Here is a 22812-nt window from a genome sequence, read left to right on the forward strand (position 1 = left end):
ATTTACCCTGGATCAGTGCAAATTTTCCTTAAAACAGACATTAAATAACCCACACACTGTCATGTTCCACCCCCCCAGTTTTCCTTCTCAAGCCACTCATTACCTTGGCTAATGCAGCAAGCCCAGAGGCAGGCTCTGGATGACCCATGTTTGACTTGGTTGACCCAATCAACAGCGGCTCTCTCTCACATTGACAGAAAACATTCACAATGCCATTTACTTCCTGTGGATCTCCAACCTAGCAGAAAGAGGATCAGAAAGGCTGTTAGCCAGCGCTTCCAAAACACACTACAAAAGAGAAACCTGGAAAGATTAAGATGTTTGGCAAAATCCAAAAGTGGTAAAGTAGTACATATTGTAGTAACTGACAGATGGGAGACATACAGCTCCTTTTGGAAAAACAAAGAATAATGCGATGGAAAAGCATGTCAAGCGATGCAAAGGGAATAAGGGAGATGAAACCCCTCCAAACCCAAAGGGGCCATGCTGACCTTGGTGCCTGTCCCATGAGCTTCAACATATTCCACTTCTGCAGGGTTGATACCACATTCCTTGTACAAAGATCTGACCAACTTCTGCTGCATCTCTCCAGATGGGAATGTCACACCTAGGACCAAAATTGCTGTCAATTCCTCTCTCCCATCAGATATTTCATGTTAGCACCCTTTTTAGCACCCTTTCAACTGCTTGGGGCTACCAGGTCCAAAAAAACCAAAACCCAAAGCTAGACTTTTTCAGGATTTACACCAATGTCCTTAGCACCAAACACAATAAACCTCCCAGGCTCTTTGGAAAAGCAGAGGAACCAGAAACGGACCTGAAGCAATGGGCTAGACCAGTGTGGAAAGACACGGGTTAACAGAATACTAGGACATGTCTAGATCAAGCAGCACATATGAACTTGGTGTTTCCGTAACTGGAGAGTGGGAAAAGTGGGACAGCAGTAGGGAAAGAGCCTTACAGTCATAAAACCACCTACATTCCTAACATCAGTGCAGAAATTACTGCAGAGATGTCCAGAGGAAGGCTAAACTAACAACAGGACACTCCTGTTACTTGGTACAGTTGAAACCACCACTTGTCTCCTTCAACTTCTTTACAAAATGGGGTCCTGAACTTTGTATTACCAAAGAAGAAAAAGAAAAATCAACCAGTAAAAAAACCTTCACACTTCAGTAGTACCCCACAACAGCCCGTTTTTGATGACAAAGACTCTAGACTGAACAGTTCTGTACATGTCACTTTTCAGAGGCTCAAGGCCTACCTTGCTCCTTGAAGCCATCAGTGTTACTTCCAGCATTGACTATTGTGGCATAGATGCGCTTAGCCATAGATCTCTTGGTCAAAAGAATGACAACAACAGCTTCAGAGCGACAATACCCATTTCCTGAGATCAGAGAACGAACAAGTCACTTTTGAATAAAGTGGCAGAACACCATGCAGTAACGTTCTCATTCCTGAGATATGACTTACAGCAAACCACTTAAGAGTATGACACAGCCAGTTCTTCAAAAAAAATTAATGTCCTAGAAAGGATCACTGCTCATCACAAATTATGACAGAAAGTTTCCATCAGGAGACAGCTATTTCCTTTCCCCAATGGCTAAGGGATGAACCACACAGTTTCTTCCCCACAGTTAGTTTTCCAGGTTCAATGGAGCATGCACCACAGATCAGGCCCAGGGTACATCCCAAACACTGCGCCTAAGGACCGTTACAAGACTGGCTCTTTGCTGTATTACAAAAGTATCTGGTCACAGACTCCACAGTAAGTTCCTCTCAGACAACATGACCACCTTTTGTTCTAATGCCTTACCTGAAACATCGAAAGCCTTGCAGGCACCATCAGGGCTAAGCATACCCAGCTTCATGAACTGCACAGAAGTGTTGGGTTTCAGCAGAAGGTTGACCCCCCCTACCAGGGCTGCACTGCACTGTCCATGACGAATTGCCTTATAAGCATTTTCCAGAGCCACAAGACTAGAGGAGCAGGCTGTGTCAATAGTTATGCTTGGTCCTTACAGAACAGAAAGTGAAAACAAAACCGGTAAAAACCAGCTTTTATTTCCTAGAGTTGCTACAGGATGGGATCACGAGAGAAACATATTTTTAAAAAATTAAGTAAGAGTTGCTTCAGAACATAACAGGTAATCCTGATACAAGGGGAGAAAAGAATCACCATCTCTGCCTATTTACCAGGTAACAAGGGATGAGAAAAGTATGGAGGGGAAAAATGCAAAGTGTGGCTTTAAGGGTATTTCTAAAATTCTGTCTCCATCAAAAAGAGGTATTGTAGCTTCACATGCAGGTCTCACTCATTTCCCCATTCTCAGCAACAAATATCCCTCCCCCTCCCTGGTCCCACCCTTGCCATTATCTCTGTTCTCTGCTGCTCTTGGGAACAAGGCCCACCCCCCTCTGCTCTCTTCAATGCCACGTCTATGCCTTCAGTCACATCATTCTGGTGGCTCTCCCACTTCACTCAAAAAAAAGCCAACTGTTCCAGTAAGTTTGTCTCTGGGCTAGCAGACTTCTGCATAGCTTGACACCAAACAGCAGTCTAAGGTCTGAAAAGGACCTAGGCCTTTTTATGGAGGCCTCCTGACATCATCACCTTTCAGATGAATGCTAGCTATGCCCAGAAACTAAGACAAAGCCTTACAGTGAGTGTTATCAGTGTTAAGTTTTCTGCTTCTCATATGCCTCCTTACAGTAGTTACATGCTACTTTCTCATCCCAAAAGGGTCTACAACATCATATCCATCCCACTCCTCTACAGAAACCACGGTACAATCATGCTCAAATTGCATCAACAGTTTTGGGGGCACTTACCCGTTAAGTCATAGAAGTAGGAAATCCTGTTGGCAAACATAGCACGCTGGCAGCCAGTCATACTGTATCCTAGAAGCTCTTCTGGATCTTGACTAAGGGCTTCACCAGCTTCTGACCCACTGGCACCAATCCATACACCTGCATCTGTGCCACGGAGGGTGGCTGGATCAATACCTGTGGGGATATTGGAAGGTAGATTACAGCCGACAAACTTATAGTAAGGGGCAAACTGGGGAAACACCAAGTACGCTGGCACCAGCTCATGAAATACTGCTTACTGTCTCTTTCGGCTGGCCTGCAGTACTTTTCCCTTACCTACAGTTATCTTCTATCTGTTTCAGCTGCAGACCTTACAAGCCTTACTGCAAGAGGCCACCAGAATTTTGGTGCTGCCTTTTGGCAAAGACATACTGTGACCAGAGACAGCTTTTCAGCTTCGCTGAGCATTGCTAGTCTTGCGTCAAAAAGCATATGGACCATGAAAGACAGAAACACTGATCAGAGAAGCTAAAAGCTGACTTCCAGTGCAGAGAAAAGGAGCAGACCAAAGGGGAGAAAAATCACAGCACCTGGAATGTCATGTGAGCACATAAGTATCTACCTGTAACCACAGACAAAGCCCAGATCTGAAGTACAAGACAGAAGGGAAAATTCTTAAGCACAAAAGCGAACAACCAGAACAAGAAAGAACTCTAAAAAACTGCATAGCAAGCTCAGCTTGCAGCCGTCTCTGCTGGTTCCTCTCTGTGCTTCAGGAGTCCTAGAGACAAGCAGAATATTCAAGCCTCCAGACTGAGGCTCAGCAGCAGAGGAGCAAGTGTTAATTTTAGTAAGTCAGTACCAGTGAGGTGGTTCCAACTTTTTCCCATGTGCTTCTTATGTTCAGACATGAAACTGATTAACATAAAGAACAAACTTTTTGGTTCTGCAGGTAAAGAACTCAAAAGCCCAGAACACTGGTAGCAACGGAGGAAAGAGGCTCCAATTTCTGAAAGCACGCTTCCTGGGCAAACCTTCTATAGAAGCACATCAAATGCCAAATTTTTTCTATGAACCTGGCCAACAGACAGGAATACATCAGGCTATCAGAATTCTCATCCATGTTCTAAAAGAATGGCAAACAGAGACATCTTCCTTTTGCACTACAGCCATGCCTTTAACAACAGGATCTATTACAGAATATTAGATCAGAGCAAAACACACAAAAGCTCTAGAACTGTTAACTGTTTAAATGTTTCTGTTGTACTGACTGGACTATATGATACAGGTAGAGATTTGCTGGCAGTCAACACAGATTTCCTACTTTGAGTTCTAGAGAACAGTTTTCTTCTAAACACCGTACCAGTTCCATGGCCTGCTCTCTAATGCGATGGCTTTCTCTTTAATTAGAGATCTCATCACACAAGCACATGTCTGCACCTGCTGCACAGAGACAATACAGCACAGTTCTCCCTCTTCAGTCGTCCAGCTGCTTACCTCCATCCAAAATAGCTTCAAAAGAAACTTCCAACAGCAAGCGAAGCTGAGGATCCATCGTATGAGCTTGTTTGGGGTGAACCCCAAAAAAGGATGCATCAAATTTGCTTATATCCTTGAGCTTTCCATTTCTCTTGGGCAGTCCATAAATTCCTGTGAAGAAAAATTCAACACTGCGTCACACAATACATCAGTTCTGAAGCAGCCACCAGATGACACAAAAGCACAGAACAACCACAGCCAATTTCTTGTTGCAGTACCCAGACCACTGCACAGATATCTGCCTACCAAACTCTGAACCTCATTTGGAAATGAGAATGCTGCATTAACAAAAACAACTGTCATTTGTAAGACTCTCCTGGATATGGCAGCAAAAGACATCTATCTGGTTTAAGCATTTTTGCTTGGGAAAGTTGTACCAAGCACATAAAGAGAGTCCAAATCAGCGGTTCCAGTCACTCACCAGTGAGAAGGAAAACAAAAGCTACTTTTCACTTCTGCAAATCACTAGCTTGAACTGACATACATGCGCTGAACACCTCAGAAAGACAATCAGACAGAAAATAACATTGTAAAAAGCCATAAACCACAGGACTGGAGTCCCTGTGCTACTTCTGAACCCAGAAAAGCATCAGAGCCATCTTACTGCCACAGCTATCAACAGCAGGTACAGGATTAACCTTGCCTAGCTGCCCTGTCACAGTATTCTTCTGTTTGGGAGCAAGCTACATATTAATCTATAAGCTAGTACTGCATAGGACATGACGTTATAAAACACACTGTCTGAGAACTTCATAAAAGCATTCTGTTCCTGAATTTCTTTATGATCTGTCAGAAGTGAATTCAGAAGCTCTGGCAGGGTTTTGCATCTGATGAATCCTTTCCTTTCACAGAATAATTCCTCTGAAACACTCAGGACGTGGAGCTCCAAAAGCAGAGACAATAAGCACTCACCTGGCTTCCACCTCCGATCATCCTCTGTGACCATATCGACTCCATTAAGCAGGTTCTCCCAAAACTCTTGCAAGTTCTCCGATTCTGGCAGCTTTCCTGCTATGCCTGCAATCACCACGTCCTCCATCTTTGAACTTCTCCCTGTCGCTGAGATCCACAAAGCAGTAAGACTAGTAAGATTTCACACAGAGAAGGTGAGTACACGTGTCTCTTGTCTTCCTGACATGTTGTGACAAACAGGCATATTTGCAGCAGAAACACCCACACGGGAACAGCCCTTGGAGTTTCTACTAAGAGAGACAGACATCCCAACTAACCAAATCAACTGTAAGATACATGGGGTCAGTGAGGATGAGAAAAACTGATCCTCAATGGATCACTGGGCTCCGAGAACCACCAGTTTCTACATGACAACTAGAGAGTGAACAGGTCTAGCTCTGCTAAATGCAGAGCCTCTGAAGTCAGCAGAGAAGATGAACATGCTGGAGCAGAGGTGGGTGGAGAAATTATGAAATACATATAGTAAAATACGTAATTACAAGGCAAACCTAACAGGTAGCCAAACAAGTTCTACAATCATTCCAAAGTTAAATGCTAACTTAAGAATCAATAATCAGAACATTTGTTGGAAGGAAAGGAAAAAAACCAACACCCCATTAACAAAAACCCACAAAAACCAACCAACCAAACACACACAAAACACCCCAGATGACCCACCACCACCACCCCCTCAAAAAAAAAACCCAAAGAACATACACACAAGCAAAAACCCACACAAAAGCCTGAAGATTACAATGGAAGTTACCATCATTTTAAATACATGAAACAAGAAGTAAGTTCTACTTGTAAAGTGTTTCCCAACTGGACCCTGCACTGCCACATGTGTAGAGGACTGGGAAGGGGGAACCAAGTGTATGTGATAGAGTGGGGCTTTAACCTACGAGTTGGCAGAACCGATCTGGTTTCCAGACAGGATGAAAAACCTTATCTGTTGTCCCAAGGAATCTGCATTCTAAGACACCAATCTCAAACACCACAAGACAACATCATGCTGCATAATGTGGCATCGCAGGCCATCCATACAGATCACAACACCAAGAGACACTAGTCTATGAGTCACACTCATTTATTTTCTATAACACAAAAAATGTTAACAATGAAGCAGAGAGAAAGCAAATTAACCTGACATCTCCATTAAATTCAAATTATAGTTTGCAGATCCTAAGTAGACAAGTTAAGGGCAGAGGGGGAAGCCCCCATATATATATACACACACACATATATATGGGTTATTTTTATATATATTTGTGTATATATATGGGTTAATTTATATATATATAAAAATATAAATAAATAAAAGTGGTTGCATGAACAGAAGAGGTAGCAAGCATTCATAGTAGCTCCTTCAATAATTCTTCTGGTAAGCAGAGGCAAAACATTCTTTAGGGTTAATGTGTGGCATTTTAACCAGTGAAAACCACAGAGAAAACTGGCTATTCAAGTAGCTAAAAGTCTGCCTTAAACTTTAAGGAGAAACTTTGCCACAAAAGACCCAATGTTTGCCCTCACCACGCACCATGCTCCTCAGTGCCATGGCGCAGGTGCCTTGCTCAAGCACTGCTGCTGTTGCTCGACCATCTCCTCCACAAAACAGCTCCAACGGATACTCTTAGCTTTGTACTTGTTTCTCCAACCCAAGACATTTAATTTCTGCATTGTTTTTCGGCCTCTTTCAGGAGTTCCTGATGCTTCCGAGCAAGAACCAGGCCTCCCCATGCACACCCTGCCCAGGCACAGGGCCCTCCTGCCAGTGGGGTGCAGAGCCACCAGCACTGCCCTGCCACGACGCCCCGGTTCCCCCTACCCTTCCTCTCTGCAGCTGTCACCCGTCACATCTGCGGGGTAACTCCAGACTTATGCAAGACTGGAGCAGAAGAGCAGATTGCCTCACCCAGTCCATCCCTCTGGGAGCAGGCACACAAGTGCTCCCAAAAGGATGTTCTGGATTTCCCAGTCTCCTGCCAAACACCCAGACCAGAGCACTCATGTTCCAAGCGGGTTATGCATTTAGGAAAGGAAACACCAGGAGCCAAGCATACAAGGCCCTCGCCAAGGAGCCATTCCCCAAAACTGAAGCTGGCAGCAACGTGCCAGGCCCACGCTGCTCTGAAGGGACGCCTCTCAGTGCCACCCACAGCCTGGGCCAAGTCAATTTTGCCACTGCCATCGCTAAGCGAGGGCCACGGCATGGCCATGCTCGTGGGAGCCCCATGCACGGGACGGAGAACAGTTCGGGCATGGGGCTTGCAGTCCCAGTGTCAGACAAGAGACCCACAGGGGGATAATGTTAAAATGATTCAACTCAGCTATGTGGCCAATGATCTCTAGGGAAAGCAATGTAATTCATATTTCAGGGGACCAAAATGTCACTTCCTGGATTGTTCCTTCCTGCCCCACATCTTTCCCTGGAGTATCAGAAAAACTCCATCCAGGTACAGCCAACCTTGACAAAACGTTCTTCTGAGGCAGTGAAATAATGGAATTTATCAGCAAAGCAGTTTTTGCCAACATGTTGTGAACATAGTTGAGCAAGACTGTGTCAAATGTGGAGAGAAAGATGCTGCAGTAATCAAAATTTAGAACAAGAGCCAAGAAGTTAATTTTAGCTGGGTGGACGGGTAAAGAAGAGTCACAACTTAAGAATTTTTATGCACAAAGAACTCGAGAGATTTAGACTTTACAGAAAGAGCTCCAAATGCCTACGTCTAAGATAACACAGATCTAGCAGCAGACAGCAGCAATGATTTGCTGTGGAAACAAGAGTGAAAAGAGAAAAAAAAAATCATTAATATTAATCACTTTTTATTCCAGGATGACTTAAAGTAGATGTTACGGCTACGAACAATGCCCTTGCTCTTCTTTGACAGGAAATAAGTACGTAAACCATTTTAGAGTTGATTTACTTTACCTCCAAATGGCATATTACAGTATTTCACATATTATGAGACTCATTTTTCCTGTAGAGCATTTTTAGACTACACACAGCACACTGACATATTTTTAAGTATAAGACATAGCACAGATAGAGGAAAAAAAATTGTTTCTACAGAGGTTTTAAAGGAGATTGGAGTACAGCAAACACACAGAAGAGATTGTTCCTACTACATTTGATGAGCAAGGTGATCACAAGCAACAGGTCAAAAAAGGAGACAAAGACGACAGAAAGGGACAAGCAGGATTCTCAGATTTCTTAAGGCTGTATTTTGCTGGATCCAGCATCCTTTTTCCCCTGCTTCCCCATGGTTTTGCATGGCTTGAACTCTGTGAATCCTTCTCAGACAGCCTATATTTTTAACTGTGGGGGGAGAGAAGCAACACCCCCCACACACCCATCAGTCTGACAGACACCCCAGATAAGCGTAAACTACCACCTCACTGGATTTACACAATATTTTTTAGCAATAATATTGCACTGCTGACTCATTCAGTCTGTGACCGGTAATAACTAACAATCCCTTCTGGTATTATTGACTAGTAACAACTTTCATCACTTCATACCTGTGCTCTGGTTATCTGCCTCCCACATTAGCCATCTGACAAGGTTGGTTTGTTTATTGATACAATTTCCTTTCTCCAATCACATTACACCTTCTTAATCTTTTTCTCTGTGTACTAGATACCTATTGGTGTGATGTTAGCTTAATGCTGTTACCAAGGTTACCCTTGTTGAAATACTGCTCTCCACTGCATTTAAAACAATTGTCTTTCAGTACCTCACTAATCCAGCACCAAAAACGTTATCAAGACAAAAAGTATTAATGAGTTTTCCACCACACCTGGCAGCTGTACATATAATTTTTTTAAACAAAACTTTTAATCTACTGTTTCCCTACAAAAATATCTCTGTGTCCATTAAGCTTGTGAGCTTTTAGAGGGGGAAAGAAAAAGAGACAAGAAAAACAAAAAAGCAAAGGTAAAATCAGATTTCTTCTCCCACTCATACCCAACTCGCCAACCACATAAGAGAATGCTTTTCTTATTCTACTGTACCTATGTCCACCTGAAGTTCTGTGAGGAAAGGAGGAGGAGAGGAAGAGAAGAAGAAACAACAAATAAACCCCAAATCTTGTTTTGCCTGATGTACACTTTTCCTTTTCAGACAGGAGCACAACGTTTATTTCACTGTTATTTTGATAGCTGTCATCATGGTGGGATAGAATCCTCAAAGCCAACTCTGATGCTCTTTCTAGGCAGTCTAAATCTTTACCATTTTTGAAAGTCCCCTTATTGTAAAATGAAACATCCATGACTCCTCCGTAGCATCCTTCCAGCACAGGAACGAGGATTGCTTTCTTGGTTTTTCAGTATGACAACGTCATAATCCAGGTTTCCTAATTTCTGTAATTTCTGAAATTTGTAGTTAAAACTATCATTACATCTTCACTTCATTTGTACAGAGAGGTAACACCTGCCTCCGAAAGCCCTTTTTACAAGGCAGGCAAACACAGGCTGCTTTTTTTTTTTTTTTTTTTAAACAAAAGCATTTGGCTACCATTGATCTACATGCTATAGTTCGGCTTTAACGAAGACTTCTTAACTGCCTCTTTCTGTTTCAAGCTGGTTTTGTCCCACTGGCCGCAGAAGAAATGAAAACCGGTGCCTGTTTTCGCGTTTACAGCGCCCTGCTGGTCTGGGGACGCAGCAGGGTGCAGCGCCGTTATCCCAGAGAAGTAGGTTAGATGCTGCTCCTGGAACCAAGGCAGCTCGGCCGGCTCCCAAATGGCCACAACCGATTTATACGAACACTGAAGCCCTCAGTACTGCTGCATCGTGTCCGCAACGTGCCCGTGCCCGCCCGCCTCCCGCACAGCCCTCCCCACCGCACCGCTAACCCCCGCCCGCTCCAGGGAGCGCGGGGCCGGCAGGGAAATGCAAACCTCGAGAGCCGGGGCTTCTCCTCCCCTCTGGTTTTACAAGGGACGCCCCCGAGCCCCCCCCCCCCCCCCCCCCCCCGCCGCGGGCTGACACCCGCCGCCGCAGCGCTGCCCACCTCGTACACAGCGCAGCTTTCGGCCGGGGAGCGCCGCGGCCGGCACCCCCGAAGGCCCCCCCAGGGAGGGAGTGGGGACACCCCCCCCCTGCGCGCGCAAACACGGCCGCGGGGGTGCCGGTCCCGCTCCCGGCGGAGCACAACGGACCCAGGCCGGGGCCCGGTCGATGCGCTACCTCGCGTGGGCGACTGCTTTACATCCAGATGGAAGAAGGAAGCTCAGCAGTACAGGGGCACCGCTTCGGAGACGGCTCCCCAGCGCCCACCGACGAACCACCCCAGCCACAGCCAACGCCGCACCCCCTCCCCTGCCCCCCCCGGCCCGACGGGCGGCGTAGCGCCGTGGCCCCGCTGCCAGGCCAGCGCGGCCCCTTGCTCCCCGCTGCTGCTCGGCGCCCGGGCTGCGGCAGCGCGGGGCCGCCCCCCGCCGGGGAAGGGCTCCCGGCGGCCGCGACGGCCCCGGCCCGGCGATGAGGGGTCGCGGCGGCGTGGTCCCCGCCCGCCGCCAAGATGGCCGAGCACCAGCACCACAACGTAGCTGCTCGGGCTCGCTCCGCGCCGGGCTGGCGGAGCGGGAGGCTGGAACCCGATACACACCGCCAGGAAGCGGGGGGGGCTCGCCTCGGCGCGGCCGCGCTGAGCCACAGCAGGGAACCCACGGCGGCCACGACGCCGGGCCGCAGAACGTTCTGGTGGTGCGGCAGACACGGGCCTGGCCGCGGAACCCCTGCGAGGCCCCGCACGGCGCAAGAGGGACCCTCCCCGGTGCGCCTGCCGGCCGCAGCGGCCCACGGAGGCTGCGGCTGTCCCACTGCCCGCCGGTACCTGCGCAAGGGCGGAAGGCTTCGTGCCGAGAAGACTCTGGCGCCGAGCCGGGCTGCTGCGGTGACCGGTGCTCCGCGCTCCCCTCTCACTGTCTCCCTCTAGCTCCCAGCGCTATTTAAGCAGTCGCCACCTCCAGCGGCCACGCCACATGGGCTGATAGTTTACTCCTTGCCGCAGTCCAATGAGAGCCGGGGCAGGGCCGCCCCGAGCCGGCCCCGGGGTGATGCCAGCCCCTGCCCGCCGAAGCAGCTTCACGAGGAGGAGGGGGCTCTGGCCGGGCCGGGGCGGGCCCCTTTGCCCGCGGCACCGGGCCAAGCCCTCGCGCACCGCCCCGCCCCGGAGGCCGCGCTCTGCGGGGGGTGCCTGGCGCTGGGCGGGCCTGCCCGGAGAAGGGGGGAGGTGGGGGGGGGAAGCCGGGGGGCGCCCACCCGCCGCGGACACGGACCGTTCTGCGTTCCCGTCGTCCCGCGTGTGCGCGCACGGGGGGGGGGGGTGGGGGGGGTGGGGGTGGTGACGCGGCCCGTCGGGAGGGGGCGGTGGCCGCCGCTAACAAAGGGCCGGGGCGCGGGGCTGGTCGCGCAGCCCGGCCCGGCGCCCAATCCGGAGGCGGCGGCGTGTAGGCGGGGGCGCGGCGCCGCCAATGGCGTGGCCCGTGGGGCGTTGCTAGGCGATGAGGCGATGAGGGGCCGGAGGCGGGTGCAGCGCGCCGCGCTTCACGGCGGCCACGGTCGTTCACCCCGGCGGCCCGCGGGGCCGGGGTTACCCCCGGGCAGCGGGCACGCCGGCCGCGGATGAGCTGCCCCGTGCCCCGGCCCGTCGCGCCGACGTCACTGGCGGCGGCGGAGCGAGGCCTGGGCGGGCCGACGCAGGGGGTGGGCCTGCGCTCCGCGGTGCACCCACCCCGCCTCAGGACGGCGGAGAGGTCGCTCCGTGCGCGGGTGCCGCGCTTCCACCTTCTCGGTAACTCGCACGCCTTGCGTTAAAGCGGAGCAGCGAACACATCTGAATTTTGTTCCGTGTTACCCCCGGCTGCTACTAAAAAAAATATTAAAAAACCTTCAAACCCACCCCCCGCCGGCAGCCGCGGGCCCGGGGCGCAGTCGCACTCCGCCCAGGTCCATCTCCCGCTGCGCCCCCGGTGCCCGGGCTGCGGTGCGGCGGCAGCGCGACCCCTGCGCGCAACTTGCGCCTTTACCCGAGCGTTCCTCGGCGCTGTCGCAGCTGTTTAACCCCGCGGTAACGACCACGACCGGCACGGGCCGCAGCTCCGTGCAACCCAGCCGCGGCCGACTCGCCACCGCCTCCCTCGGAAAGCGCCCCAATTAGCTGAACACGTTGGTCTTAATATGCCCCCATATCCCCCCTGTATTTTGTACGCACCGAGCACAACCTCCCCCCACAGGACACAGGATCCAGGCAGCGTGTCCCTGTTACCCGTTGTTAACAGCCACACTGTTAATTTTCAGCCTGCTGGTACACTGCGTTCTTCTAGTTACTCTGAAACAAAGGTACAATGATTGAACTACTAATTTTTTTTCCTATCCCAAGTAAAGCAGATGAAACAATCAAGAGTTATCATCTTCCCTTACCTACAGTTGCCTTAAGGAAACCTGTTTCTCAGGGAAACTGAATAAATTAAAGTTGTGTTTCTGGCAAAAGGGCTGCATGACCGGGCATGCCAGGTGACACACATACTGGGGCGGAGGGGGGGGGAAAGAGAAGATGGACACACACACCAAACAACCACAGAAAAAAACCCCACCACCACCAAAAAACAAAACCCCTCAAATAAGCAAACAAAAAACTAAAACCCTGCAAAGAAACCTACACAAAGGCATTTCTGAAGCCTGCAGCCCATGAGCTTATACCCACAATACAGGGAATAAAAAGTAATAGTTTCTGGGCTCAGATGCAGCATTACAAACATGACTGAACACACCACGCGCTTTCCAAGGCAACACTGCTTCCAGTACCTGTACATGCACAGAATCTCACAGCACTGAAATATAGCACATCTCCACAGTACAATATTGAAAACAGAACTGAAAATTTTAAAAATATTTTTCAAGACAATATACAGCTATTAAGAACTTTGGAATTTACACGTTGTGTTCTAGAAATAACCAGAGAGAGCTGTAACTGGTATGATCTGGGCCAAAATTCCTGTTCTTGTTAGAAACCACTATGCTCTGAGCTACAGAAAGAGCCCATTCAGGGCCTGGTTCAGGGGAATGCATCATGTTGTTCCGGCTCATGAACAATGTTAAATGTTGAATCCAATAACAGGATTTTCAAGTAATTAAATGATTTAGAAGCTCACAAGGTCTCTCAGGCCTCATATTGGCTTGGTAACATCACAATGAAATTTACTGCAGATTTAGCATCCGATTATAGTATCATAGCACCTCTGCACTGAAGTAAAACATTTTCAGCAGGGACTAGAAAAATGATTATTCAAATTCTCACAATGATTATTACCACACTGGCAGATACCAAAGACAGCAGCTGTTCGCAAAAAGCACCAGGAAAGCATTTCTAAAAAGAAAAGCGCTCCAGAAAAAGAGCGCTCATGGGCAAACAGCTCTCTTCCCTCATTAATCCTGTTTAGATCTTACACATTTTTAGCAGCAACTGAACGGTATTGTTCACTTCAGTGATACCACCCACAGAATCAGAAAATCACTTAGGTTGGAAGGGCCCTCTTGAGATCACCTAGTCCAAGATCACCCTCAACCCAAGGAGAGACAGCTCCCAGGACCACGTCTAGTTGGGGTTTGAGTGTCTCCGCAGATGGGGACTGTAACCTCTCCGAGCAATCTGTTCCAGGGCTTGACCATCCTCCCAGTAAAAAAGTTTCTTCTCACGTTTTTCATAGGTGGAGTTCCTAATTGTAATATCCCAAGACAGCTCAGCATTACTGGAAATGTTACAAAAATACACTGATTACTTGCTTCAGTGTCCTGACACATTCAGTTACATAGACATCCCTTGTTAGATCACAACTCATTCAGGTTTTCTTTTAGTTTGATCTGTTGTAAGACTTATTTCTTACAGTGCTTCTGTATGATTCCAAATGTTTCTAACTAATGTGTTTTCCACTGCTTTAAACTCTACACAATCTCTTGTCAAAGAAAAATTACTGGTGTGACAATAGAAGCTTATTTTTATACTCTCTCATGCTGTCTGAACAAGTGGAAAGAGCTATGGAAGATGACAATCAAATATAGATTCAGGTGTAATCTCTTCAAACCCCTTTCTTTCAAGTAGAAAGATAGCTGCACAGGATTAACGGTTGCATTGTTAATTATAAGTAAACAAGTTGGTTGAGGCATCCCACTTCTAAGCTTAAATCACACCTACAGTTTCTCAACAAAATATTTGCTAAAGACCTGCAAGCCCTGCCTAAAGGCACAAGGCTTTACATATGTATTAACTGGGCATTTCTAAATCCATGATGCAAGCAATATTTAACATATATAATTAAAATCAATCAGTATTAGCAGTGACGACTAATCTCACGATGTACATGGATTAACCCTGTATTTTAGGGTTTACAGTATGAAACAGGGTATTTGTTCTTTCTTCTGGCTGCAGCTGTCCCAACTCAACACACAAAAATGAAGCCTATATTTAGATCAGATTCATGGATTTTGAAGTAGGTTAACAGCAGGCATGGACCTGGAACTTGCTGCCAAGAAAGATATCAGTCTTTAATATTATAGTTGCGGATTTTTGCCATGTTAGAAGAGATTTTGGGGTTTATGGGATGAGCACAAGATAAATTCCTGGATTTTAGCTTCTGCTGAACTTCCAGCCTGGTTCCTCTGACTGTCAAATCTGCAGCTGGCATTTCAAGTTTATCCTTGGCTTTGATATTTTGCTGAGATTCTTCAGATCGCTCAGTTGAATGTATAACTGCAAACTTCACTGATGAAAAAAAGAAAGAAAAATACTTCATACTTACGTTTGTGTTTAATTATGAGACTGAATAGTTGAAGAGAACTGGTTTACTCTTTTTCTCTAAATACATTGTTGCCATAGTGCCACATTGTGGAAGTCTTATATTAACAGAACCATTTCTGTACATAGGAGGCACAGAACTGTCCACTAAGGCTTGCTACGCTGGTGGTATAAAACATAGCAGCATCTCCTGCTCAATCCTCGCTTCACCTGTACCTGTTCATTCTCCGTTAGCACCAGGCTGCTTAAAAGAGGAGAAAAGAAGACAGCTGGGGGGCTGGTGTAACCGTTCAAGGCAAACACTACTTGTCTGTTCAGCTGTTTTTAAACACCACATTTTACAAGTTTACCCTGCTCTCCATTGTGAGAGAAGATACATATCAACCAAGGCAATACCAACACACTGGACAACACAACACAGAGTTAGGCCTACCTGTTCCCATATTGTGAAACAGTGATAAAGTAGTTGGCTGCAATAGTTTGATCAGTTTCAAGACATCACCAGCAGCCATAAAAGCTGCAGTAAAACGTGTTTGGATATGCATGATCCAAAGGGCCCAAAGGCAATTCTGTGGGCTTGACAAAGCTGTACTACTATTATCATCATTTTTTGGGTTTGTTTTTTTTTTTTATCCTCTCTCACAAAGGCAGGCATTTATCTACTGTGGAAATCCTCGTTTTTGTTGCCCAAAATATCCATGTGTATTGGACAGGACTAACTCAAAAAGTAATACCTTTGGTTGGGAAGCAGGGAGACTGGTCTTAATGCCAATCAAGAGTCCATTTTGCAGCTTCTCACATAATTGTCTGAAAACCACTATCTCCAACTAACTGAACTTCAGTCTTACTACAAGTTTCATTAGGTAAGATAAGTGGAATTGGTCTATCACAGTATTCACTGTAAGCTATAGGTAGTATGTATGGGTGTTTGGCTCCAGGCACTTAATCCTTATTTTTCAAGGCATTGAGCTTTTAGCTTTAGATTTTATATGGAGAGCCAAAGCAGACAGCAGAAGTAGTCATAATATACGTGCGATAACACATACTACATTCATACACATACATACAGCACTCCGTACTAGCTGAATTTTTTGAGTATGACAGGCAGGCTTCAGTCCCAGGTCCCAGTCCCAGTCCCAGAGCAAGAATATAAGGTATAAAAATTGAGAAAGATAAGTTATTCGTAGGATAAGTAAAATTTCCACAGTCAACAGAACACGGTAGAAAGTCCAAACAGAATTCTGCATGGCAGGAAATACAAAATATTCTTGAACTATGGAATGATCTATTGAGAGTTTATATCTCTATGCAAAGCATGGCTAGTGTCAAAACACGACAATGTTCAAAATAGTTTTTATGTTCAGGCTTAGCTTGGACCAGCTGCTCACTCACGTGTGTGCAAAATCTGCCCGAGTCAGCCTAGTGGCATCTGTTACCACAGGTGGCAAAAGCTCAGTGGACTCCTGTGCCATTGATGCGAGATCCCGTTGTTCAGCTTGCCACCTAGTGGCTACCTACAGATGTAGAAGGTATGACAGGATGCTAGAGCCCATGGAAGACCTTTGCGTGTATTTTCCTGCCTGGAAAAAGGACTTTAACCATTAGCATGCATTACCCTAGACCTCTACCACATCTAGCAGATAATGAAGCAGAATTTCACCAGTTTAGAACAATGGAGGCAGCAGTGTCTGAAAGGTACTGGATATGGCCTCAAAGAGCATTTTGCTTGAACAGGAGCCACAGCAGAACAGGATTACCTCTTGTTTGTGGTCGAAGTAACAGCAATGAGCAGATCCACAAATAGCATACAGTCAACACACAGACAGTCTGTTTTGTTAAATACTCCCTCGGTTTGGAAGGGTCTTTTGTATTCACCAAGGGGATGACTTTCAGAAATAATGACGGAGGCCCTAATCCTGTAGATCTGAAGGCAAAGTAACCAAGCACCAATGCATCACATGTGTCCCTTTCTCTGAAGTCTTCTGTATGCTTGCTCTTGGCATTAGTAGAGACACTACAGTTACAACTAGTAAAGGCTACTTAGCTGTTTGGAACAATACCACAGAACACAAGCATCCTATATGGTTGTTGCAAGGTTTTGGAGTGTCAAAAATCCGTGTTAACACAGAAATTTAAGCCCATGAAATTGCAAACTTGTAGACTTAGCTCTACAAAATAGAAAAAGATGAAGAACCAACACTTCAGTATTAGAAATGCTATTTAAAGTGAAATATCCTAAGGGAACACTGAATAAGGACCTGCATATGTTCTGCATGGAACTGTTCACAGGTGTGAAGCACTTTAAATAAAATCAGCAGGAATATGCACTATGCAGTAAAATTTAAATGCAGTAACTTGGTTTTCACAAACAAACAACGAAAAAGCACACCTAATTTACAAGCCTATAACTTAACTTTCAGAAGTGACCTCGGCAACAAGAGCTGGTAAGATCACAGCTAAGAGCCTAAGCTGCTTTTGAAAATGGACCTTTAGTGTATTGAAATGCTTAACATATCTTTTATTTGATGTGTGTTAACTACAGTCATAAATTAATATTCACAGATAGTTTTTTTCAGAACTAGAGAGATACAGGTAGACATACTGTATGAGCAAACTGGAATTTCCCCAGATGGAAAATTTCATTTAAGAAACTTGTCACTGGATATTTCCTTCCAGCTAACAGTGCTTCTGAAGGAACACCAACTCAAACAAGTTCCTATTCAGCAGAAGAACATTTAAGTGAAGAAAATTTAACTAGGGGATTAGTTAATATTTGTGAAGCACTTCAAAGATGAAGTTTTATGTAACACAGAAAAGAAATCATGAGTCTTTTTCTGACTGGAGCCAGAATGAAGCCAGAGCCAGAGCACTCTTCTTGTTTGTTAATATTTTACCAGATTCTTTCTCTGGCCAGCCTTTTACCCACATGGATTGTTCTTAGAACTGTCAGTGATGTCAAAGCTGTTGAAATTCTGTCTAGTGTGGAAACACTTAAGATAACTTTTGATCCATAAAGTGTAGAATTTCAGACCACAGAGCTTTTGCAAGTAACAAGAAATATAGCAAAAGAAACTCCCCTCTCTAAGTTCAAATAGTAAACCAGAAAAGTTACTTTGCTTCAAAGCAGCTCAATTTCATTCTTTGTTAGGCTACAATGTACACTCAAATTAATATGCCCAGGACAGTCCTGAGTATCTGTGGAGGTGGGGTTTCTCAAATTGTCCAGTGGGACCATCCACCACAGCTTGAGCCCTCCTCTGGCACAGAAAATACATTCCATCCACCCCACAAAAGTGTATAAAACAAGTGACTAGCAGGGACATTCTAAGTGCAGATACAGCTTGCCTTATGCTCTTACTCGCTCTGCACTGACCCCAGCCTCTGTTGACTCAAGGAGACAAGAGGCTGATCAGGAGCTTTTCACACGGTAGGACAAGGCACCCTTCACAGTACTGGCTTCACTCTAAATGCAGCCTTACAGTCGAACTGTAATAGGTGATGTTTGCCTTTCTCTCCAGAAAAACTAGTGTCTCAAATAGCAAGCACAACCTTCATTAAGCTAAATTACTTGAAGAAAAATAAATTCCAGTTTTCTAAATGTTCTACAAAGCTTCCCCTCCTGCTGCCTAACATTTATTCTTAAATCAAAAAAGGCCCTATAGCCCACGGGTGAATGGAGATACCGGGCAGCATGTACAGAAGCTAATCACACAGTTGTATACGTGTGTCATGAGTTTCAAAGCAAAGCACAAAACTATTCTGACAAGCAGCTTTTCTTTGAGGATGCTCTGTCATCAACATTCAAGGTGCATATGACATGGATCACCAGCCAAAGTCTACCACCTGCCCTTAACCTCTGGGACAGGGCATATAAAAAGGGAAGAAATACAGAAGTGTATTTTTTACTAGTACAGTCTATGTAGCTATGCAACCTGTGTAACTAGTACAGTCTATGCAACACTGATGCTTTTAATATCTTTGTGGTTTGTACCCATCTACCTCTGCAGCAGTACCTTTTTCTTTCAATTATACAGAATAGTAAAAACACCTTAAAAAGGAACCTGTGTTCCTTTTAACCCCTTTCTTTCTAATTAACATAGAAATTATTAAATCCATCTCATTCCTGCAGTACAAACTAAAAATCAGCAGGTACAGTAAGGAGAGAGAAAATTAAAATATCTCACAGCCTTCTGACTTGCTTGGAAGCTTCCACAAGTTCTGAATTCGATGGTGAAATGAATAAAGTATATAACAGTCCACTTCAGTAATTCAGTGTTAACGTGTCATCATAAACACTCCAAAACATATTAAGTCATTGAACTGTGTTGCATGTTGGAAACACAGCAAACTGCAGGGCTTACTTGACATGCCAGGCATTTTAAGTCCCGATAGGCTGCTTGGTACATGAAAAAAAAAAATAAGCTGTTCAACAGGTTTAGAAAATCATTCTCACACTACAGTAGTTTGTTTCACCAGAAATACACATAGAACACAGCTACTGGTGTGACAGATTTGTACATAGCTGAACTTGCAAAAGAAATGTTTGAATAAGTAAGCTAACTTGCTGCCTTTATTGCAAATCATTTTTTATTACTGAGCTTTCGAATCTATGTGCGCGTCACATATCTGAAAGCCCTGTACTGAGTCACCCCGTCTTAATGACAGTTCAGCCCACTGTAACCATGTATTTGATGGATGTATTAAATTCAAGTGAGTTGTTTTAAACAGGCAAGATGTAATTATTTTTCCATAGCTCAGGCATGAAAAATAACGCAAGCCTGTGCTAAAAATCTGAAGCAGAACTCCTTGAAAATCTTGTATATTCTGCTCTGAGGTGACTTTCTTCCAAAAATGGAAAGATTTTGCTTTCACATTCTTCTTTTCTGAAATGCAGAATTCAGTCTGGTAGAATTAAGGAGACCATTTGGATGGTTTTCTGGAGGGAAAAGCTAAACAACATAAAAGTTTTTACAAGTAATATTCTTGCAACGCAGTATTTCAGGGCCTGTATGTTTAAGTAAGAAAGCTCCGCTCCAGTGTTCTTATGATAAATCTGGATGCAGAGATCAAATTAAAGCTGTTCTCAGGAAAATATCACCCCCTATTGATGTTTCACTTGCTTCACATTGGCAGTATTATCTTTCCCTTTTGTTATTCTCTAGATCCCCAAAACTGTACGGTAAGTTTTGCAATGGTGGCTGGAAATTTCTAGACATTAAGAAACTAGTGTCCTTGTAAGGCTGCCAGTGGTGTTGCATCATGCATACAGCAGCATGAAACCACATGGCACTATCAGTAATGTTTCAAAGACATCCTTTTGCTTATCCTGTCAATATAGGCCTGACCTGAAATACTCTTCCTATTTCAGTTCCAGCCCCACGAAAAAAGCACTGAATCATGACTGTCAGCACTATGTCCATTCCAGTCCTACAGGTCTGTCAACGCACATTGCTTTGTCCCTGCAATGCACTGCTGTTGTGAATAAATACACTTATAATCCATTCTTCATTTTGGAAGCCCTTTTAAATATTTTTTTTTTCTTGTTGTGTGCTGCTTAATATGGTTCATTGCGTCTATACACTGATTTAAAAATATTTGTAATGTGGGTTGGAAAGAACCTCTGGGTGAAATGTCACAGTGCTCATTGCTCCCTGCTGCAAATGTATGTTGACACAACTTGTGTCCATTGCCTCTTCTATTTTCACTGTGCACCTTTAAGAGTCTGGCTCTGCCTTCTCCAAAATCCCTCACTGGGTAGTTAAAAAGCAGCAATCAGACCACCCATTGACTCTTTCTCTTCCACACTGAACAAGCCAGCTCTCTAAACCTCTTGTCATGTAACACATTCCAGTGCCCCAGCCATCTTAGTAGCTCCGCGCTGGACTCACAGTTTGTCAAACCAGAAGGTCCAAAACTGGAAACAGTACTCCAGATTTGGCCGCACAAGTACCAGATAGAAGGGAACAAACCACTTCCCTTAACCCACTGGTTGCATTCTTGCTCCTGCAGTCTGGTATGTGGTTAACAGCACACGAGTATCTATGTAATGGTAACAGGTCACTATTAATACAAAGCTCATTTGAAAAGGCTAAATGGCTGCCATATTACCCCACAGCTGCCATCAGATCTCAGTAATAATGATGGTGATAAAAGTAATATCAAAACCAAAAGACAGACAACTCACAAGAGCCCCACAACACTGTTAGAAATAATTTACTGAAAGCTACACTACTTACTAAAAAATAAACATCACCTTTACTTGGAACATTCTGGAGAAATGTTTGTCTATAGAGACATTTAATACAGAAAAACCTACAGTCCTGGGGAGCATACTCCATTATTAGCCATTCCTAAAGTTTTTTTCAGTATTATAATTTGAGGCCATTAGTTTTTGTCCCATCCACAGCAGGTGTTAGTACAGTTTTCCAAAGTTTTGCTGATGAAGAATTACTTCATAAACAGGCCAACAGTCTGGGAGACGTAACATTCATCTGCAATACACACTCAACATAATGGCTACCATTAAAAAGCTCCTTTACAATTCACCTGTGAGGAGGCTACACTTCACTGCTCGTATCTTACAAATGCTGCTCCTGCTAAAGTTTCCAAGAACATGTGGTGCTTTTTTGTAGAAGTATAACATTGATTAATGTTCAGTCTATGGCCTAGGTTTCACCTTCTCCTCTCATCCTAACCCTGATACTGACATGTAAGATCAGGATGCTGTCTTGCATATAAGAATTTTTCTCTGCTTTTATTATTTTCTGTTACAACTTGCTGCACTGAACTATAAAATTCTAGTGAACAACAATACCTAGTTCCCTGTGTGCCCACAACATATACCACATTGTGCCCATGATCTCACTTTTGGCCTTTAGGTCTTACGACACCAAGCAGTACTGTAGGTATTAACCTGCCACAAAAATAATGATTAAGCAATGATTTGCTAAATTATAATTTGATCTAACTGTCACTTGGCAACACGTGAAGCATGCAATTCTCAGACAGACACTTTCATATCTGCCCCAGATAAGTTTTAGACTATGTCAAAACAGAACGGTATTTTGCATTTTCTGGGAGTATTCAATAAAAGGGGAGAAGTATTTGCAACAATGGCATTAAAACCAGAGCACCATGTAGGCATTCCTGTTAATTCTCACTCCTGCTGGCAACAATGAAACTCCCTTCAAGTAATTCATTAAGATCTTTCAGATTCTGATTACAGGACTGCAACAACAGTAGCAGTTTAGTGGAAGGAGGCAGAATCCACTATCATACTTTGGTTCTTCCAGAAGAGTGAAATACTGCAACTGCTTTACAAAGCATGCTTACCTTGGTCAGTGTTCTCTTGAGGACTGAGAATAGAAGGGCTTGATCCCATTTGTAAAGTTTGCCAAATACCTTGGCAGAAATGACGTGCTGTAGATGAAGAAAGCTGGACCTGCTGGGCTTGACTAGGACTCTGTCTGAGTGGCTGACTTTGAACTACCTTTGAGGATGTATCTGCCTTTCGTTGTTCTGGCCCATGATTTTCAATAGAGAAATCCAGCTGAACCTGTTCAAATTCAAGCACAATCTTACAGAGATACAATACTTTTAACATCAAAGGCATCTGAAAATTGGTTAAATCTCATAGTAGTGCCTTGGTCTTGGAAAGATAGAAGGTTTCAGCAAGATGCAAGACAAAAGAAAATCATTATTTTTCATTTTGAAAG

At 45.0% G+C, this 22812-nt stretch overlaps 2 protein-coding genes across 2 annotated transcripts in view; both read right to left on the reverse strand.

Annotated features, from left to right (window-relative positions):
* Positions 1–11375, reverse strand: part of FASN (fatty acid synthase) — a 44897-nt gene extending 33522 nt beyond the window's left edge. Inside the window, exons 1-8 of the mRNA XM_055794362.1 lie at positions 11138–11375; positions 5263–5409; positions 4309–4461; positions 2833–3006; positions 1817–2017; positions 1265–1387; positions 492–607; positions 104–238 (exon numbers count right to left, since the gene is read on the reverse strand). Coding sequence (XP_055650337.1) covers positions 104–238; positions 492–607; positions 1265–1387; positions 1817–2017; positions 2833–3006; positions 4309–4461; positions 5263–5389 — 1029 coding nt within the window. The 5' untranslated portion in view covers positions 5390–5409; positions 11138–11375. The remainder of the gene's footprint in view (positions 1–103; positions 239–491; positions 608–1264; positions 1388–1816; positions 2018–2832; positions 3007–4308; positions 4462–5262; positions 5410–11137) is intronic.
* Positions 11376–14660: 3285 nt separating this feature from the next.
* CCDC57 (coiled-coil domain containing 57) overlaps positions 14661–22812 on the reverse strand; it is a 37881-nt gene continuing 29729 nt past the window's right edge. Inside the window, exons 13-14 of the mRNA XM_055795124.1 lie at positions 22430–22652; positions 14661–15064 (exon numbers count right to left, since the gene is read on the reverse strand). Coding sequence (XP_055651099.1) covers positions 14841–15064; positions 22430–22652 — 447 coding nt within the window. The 3' untranslated portion in view covers positions 14661–14840. The remainder of the gene's footprint in view (positions 15065–22429; positions 22653–22812) is intronic.

This window comes from Falco peregrinus, chromosome 2 (genome assembly GCF_023634155.1).
Source record: "Falco peregrinus isolate bFalPer1 chromosome 2, bFalPer1.pri, whole genome shotgun sequence".
NCBI lineage: Eukaryota > Metazoa > Chordata > Aves > Falconiformes > Falconidae > Falco > Falco peregrinus.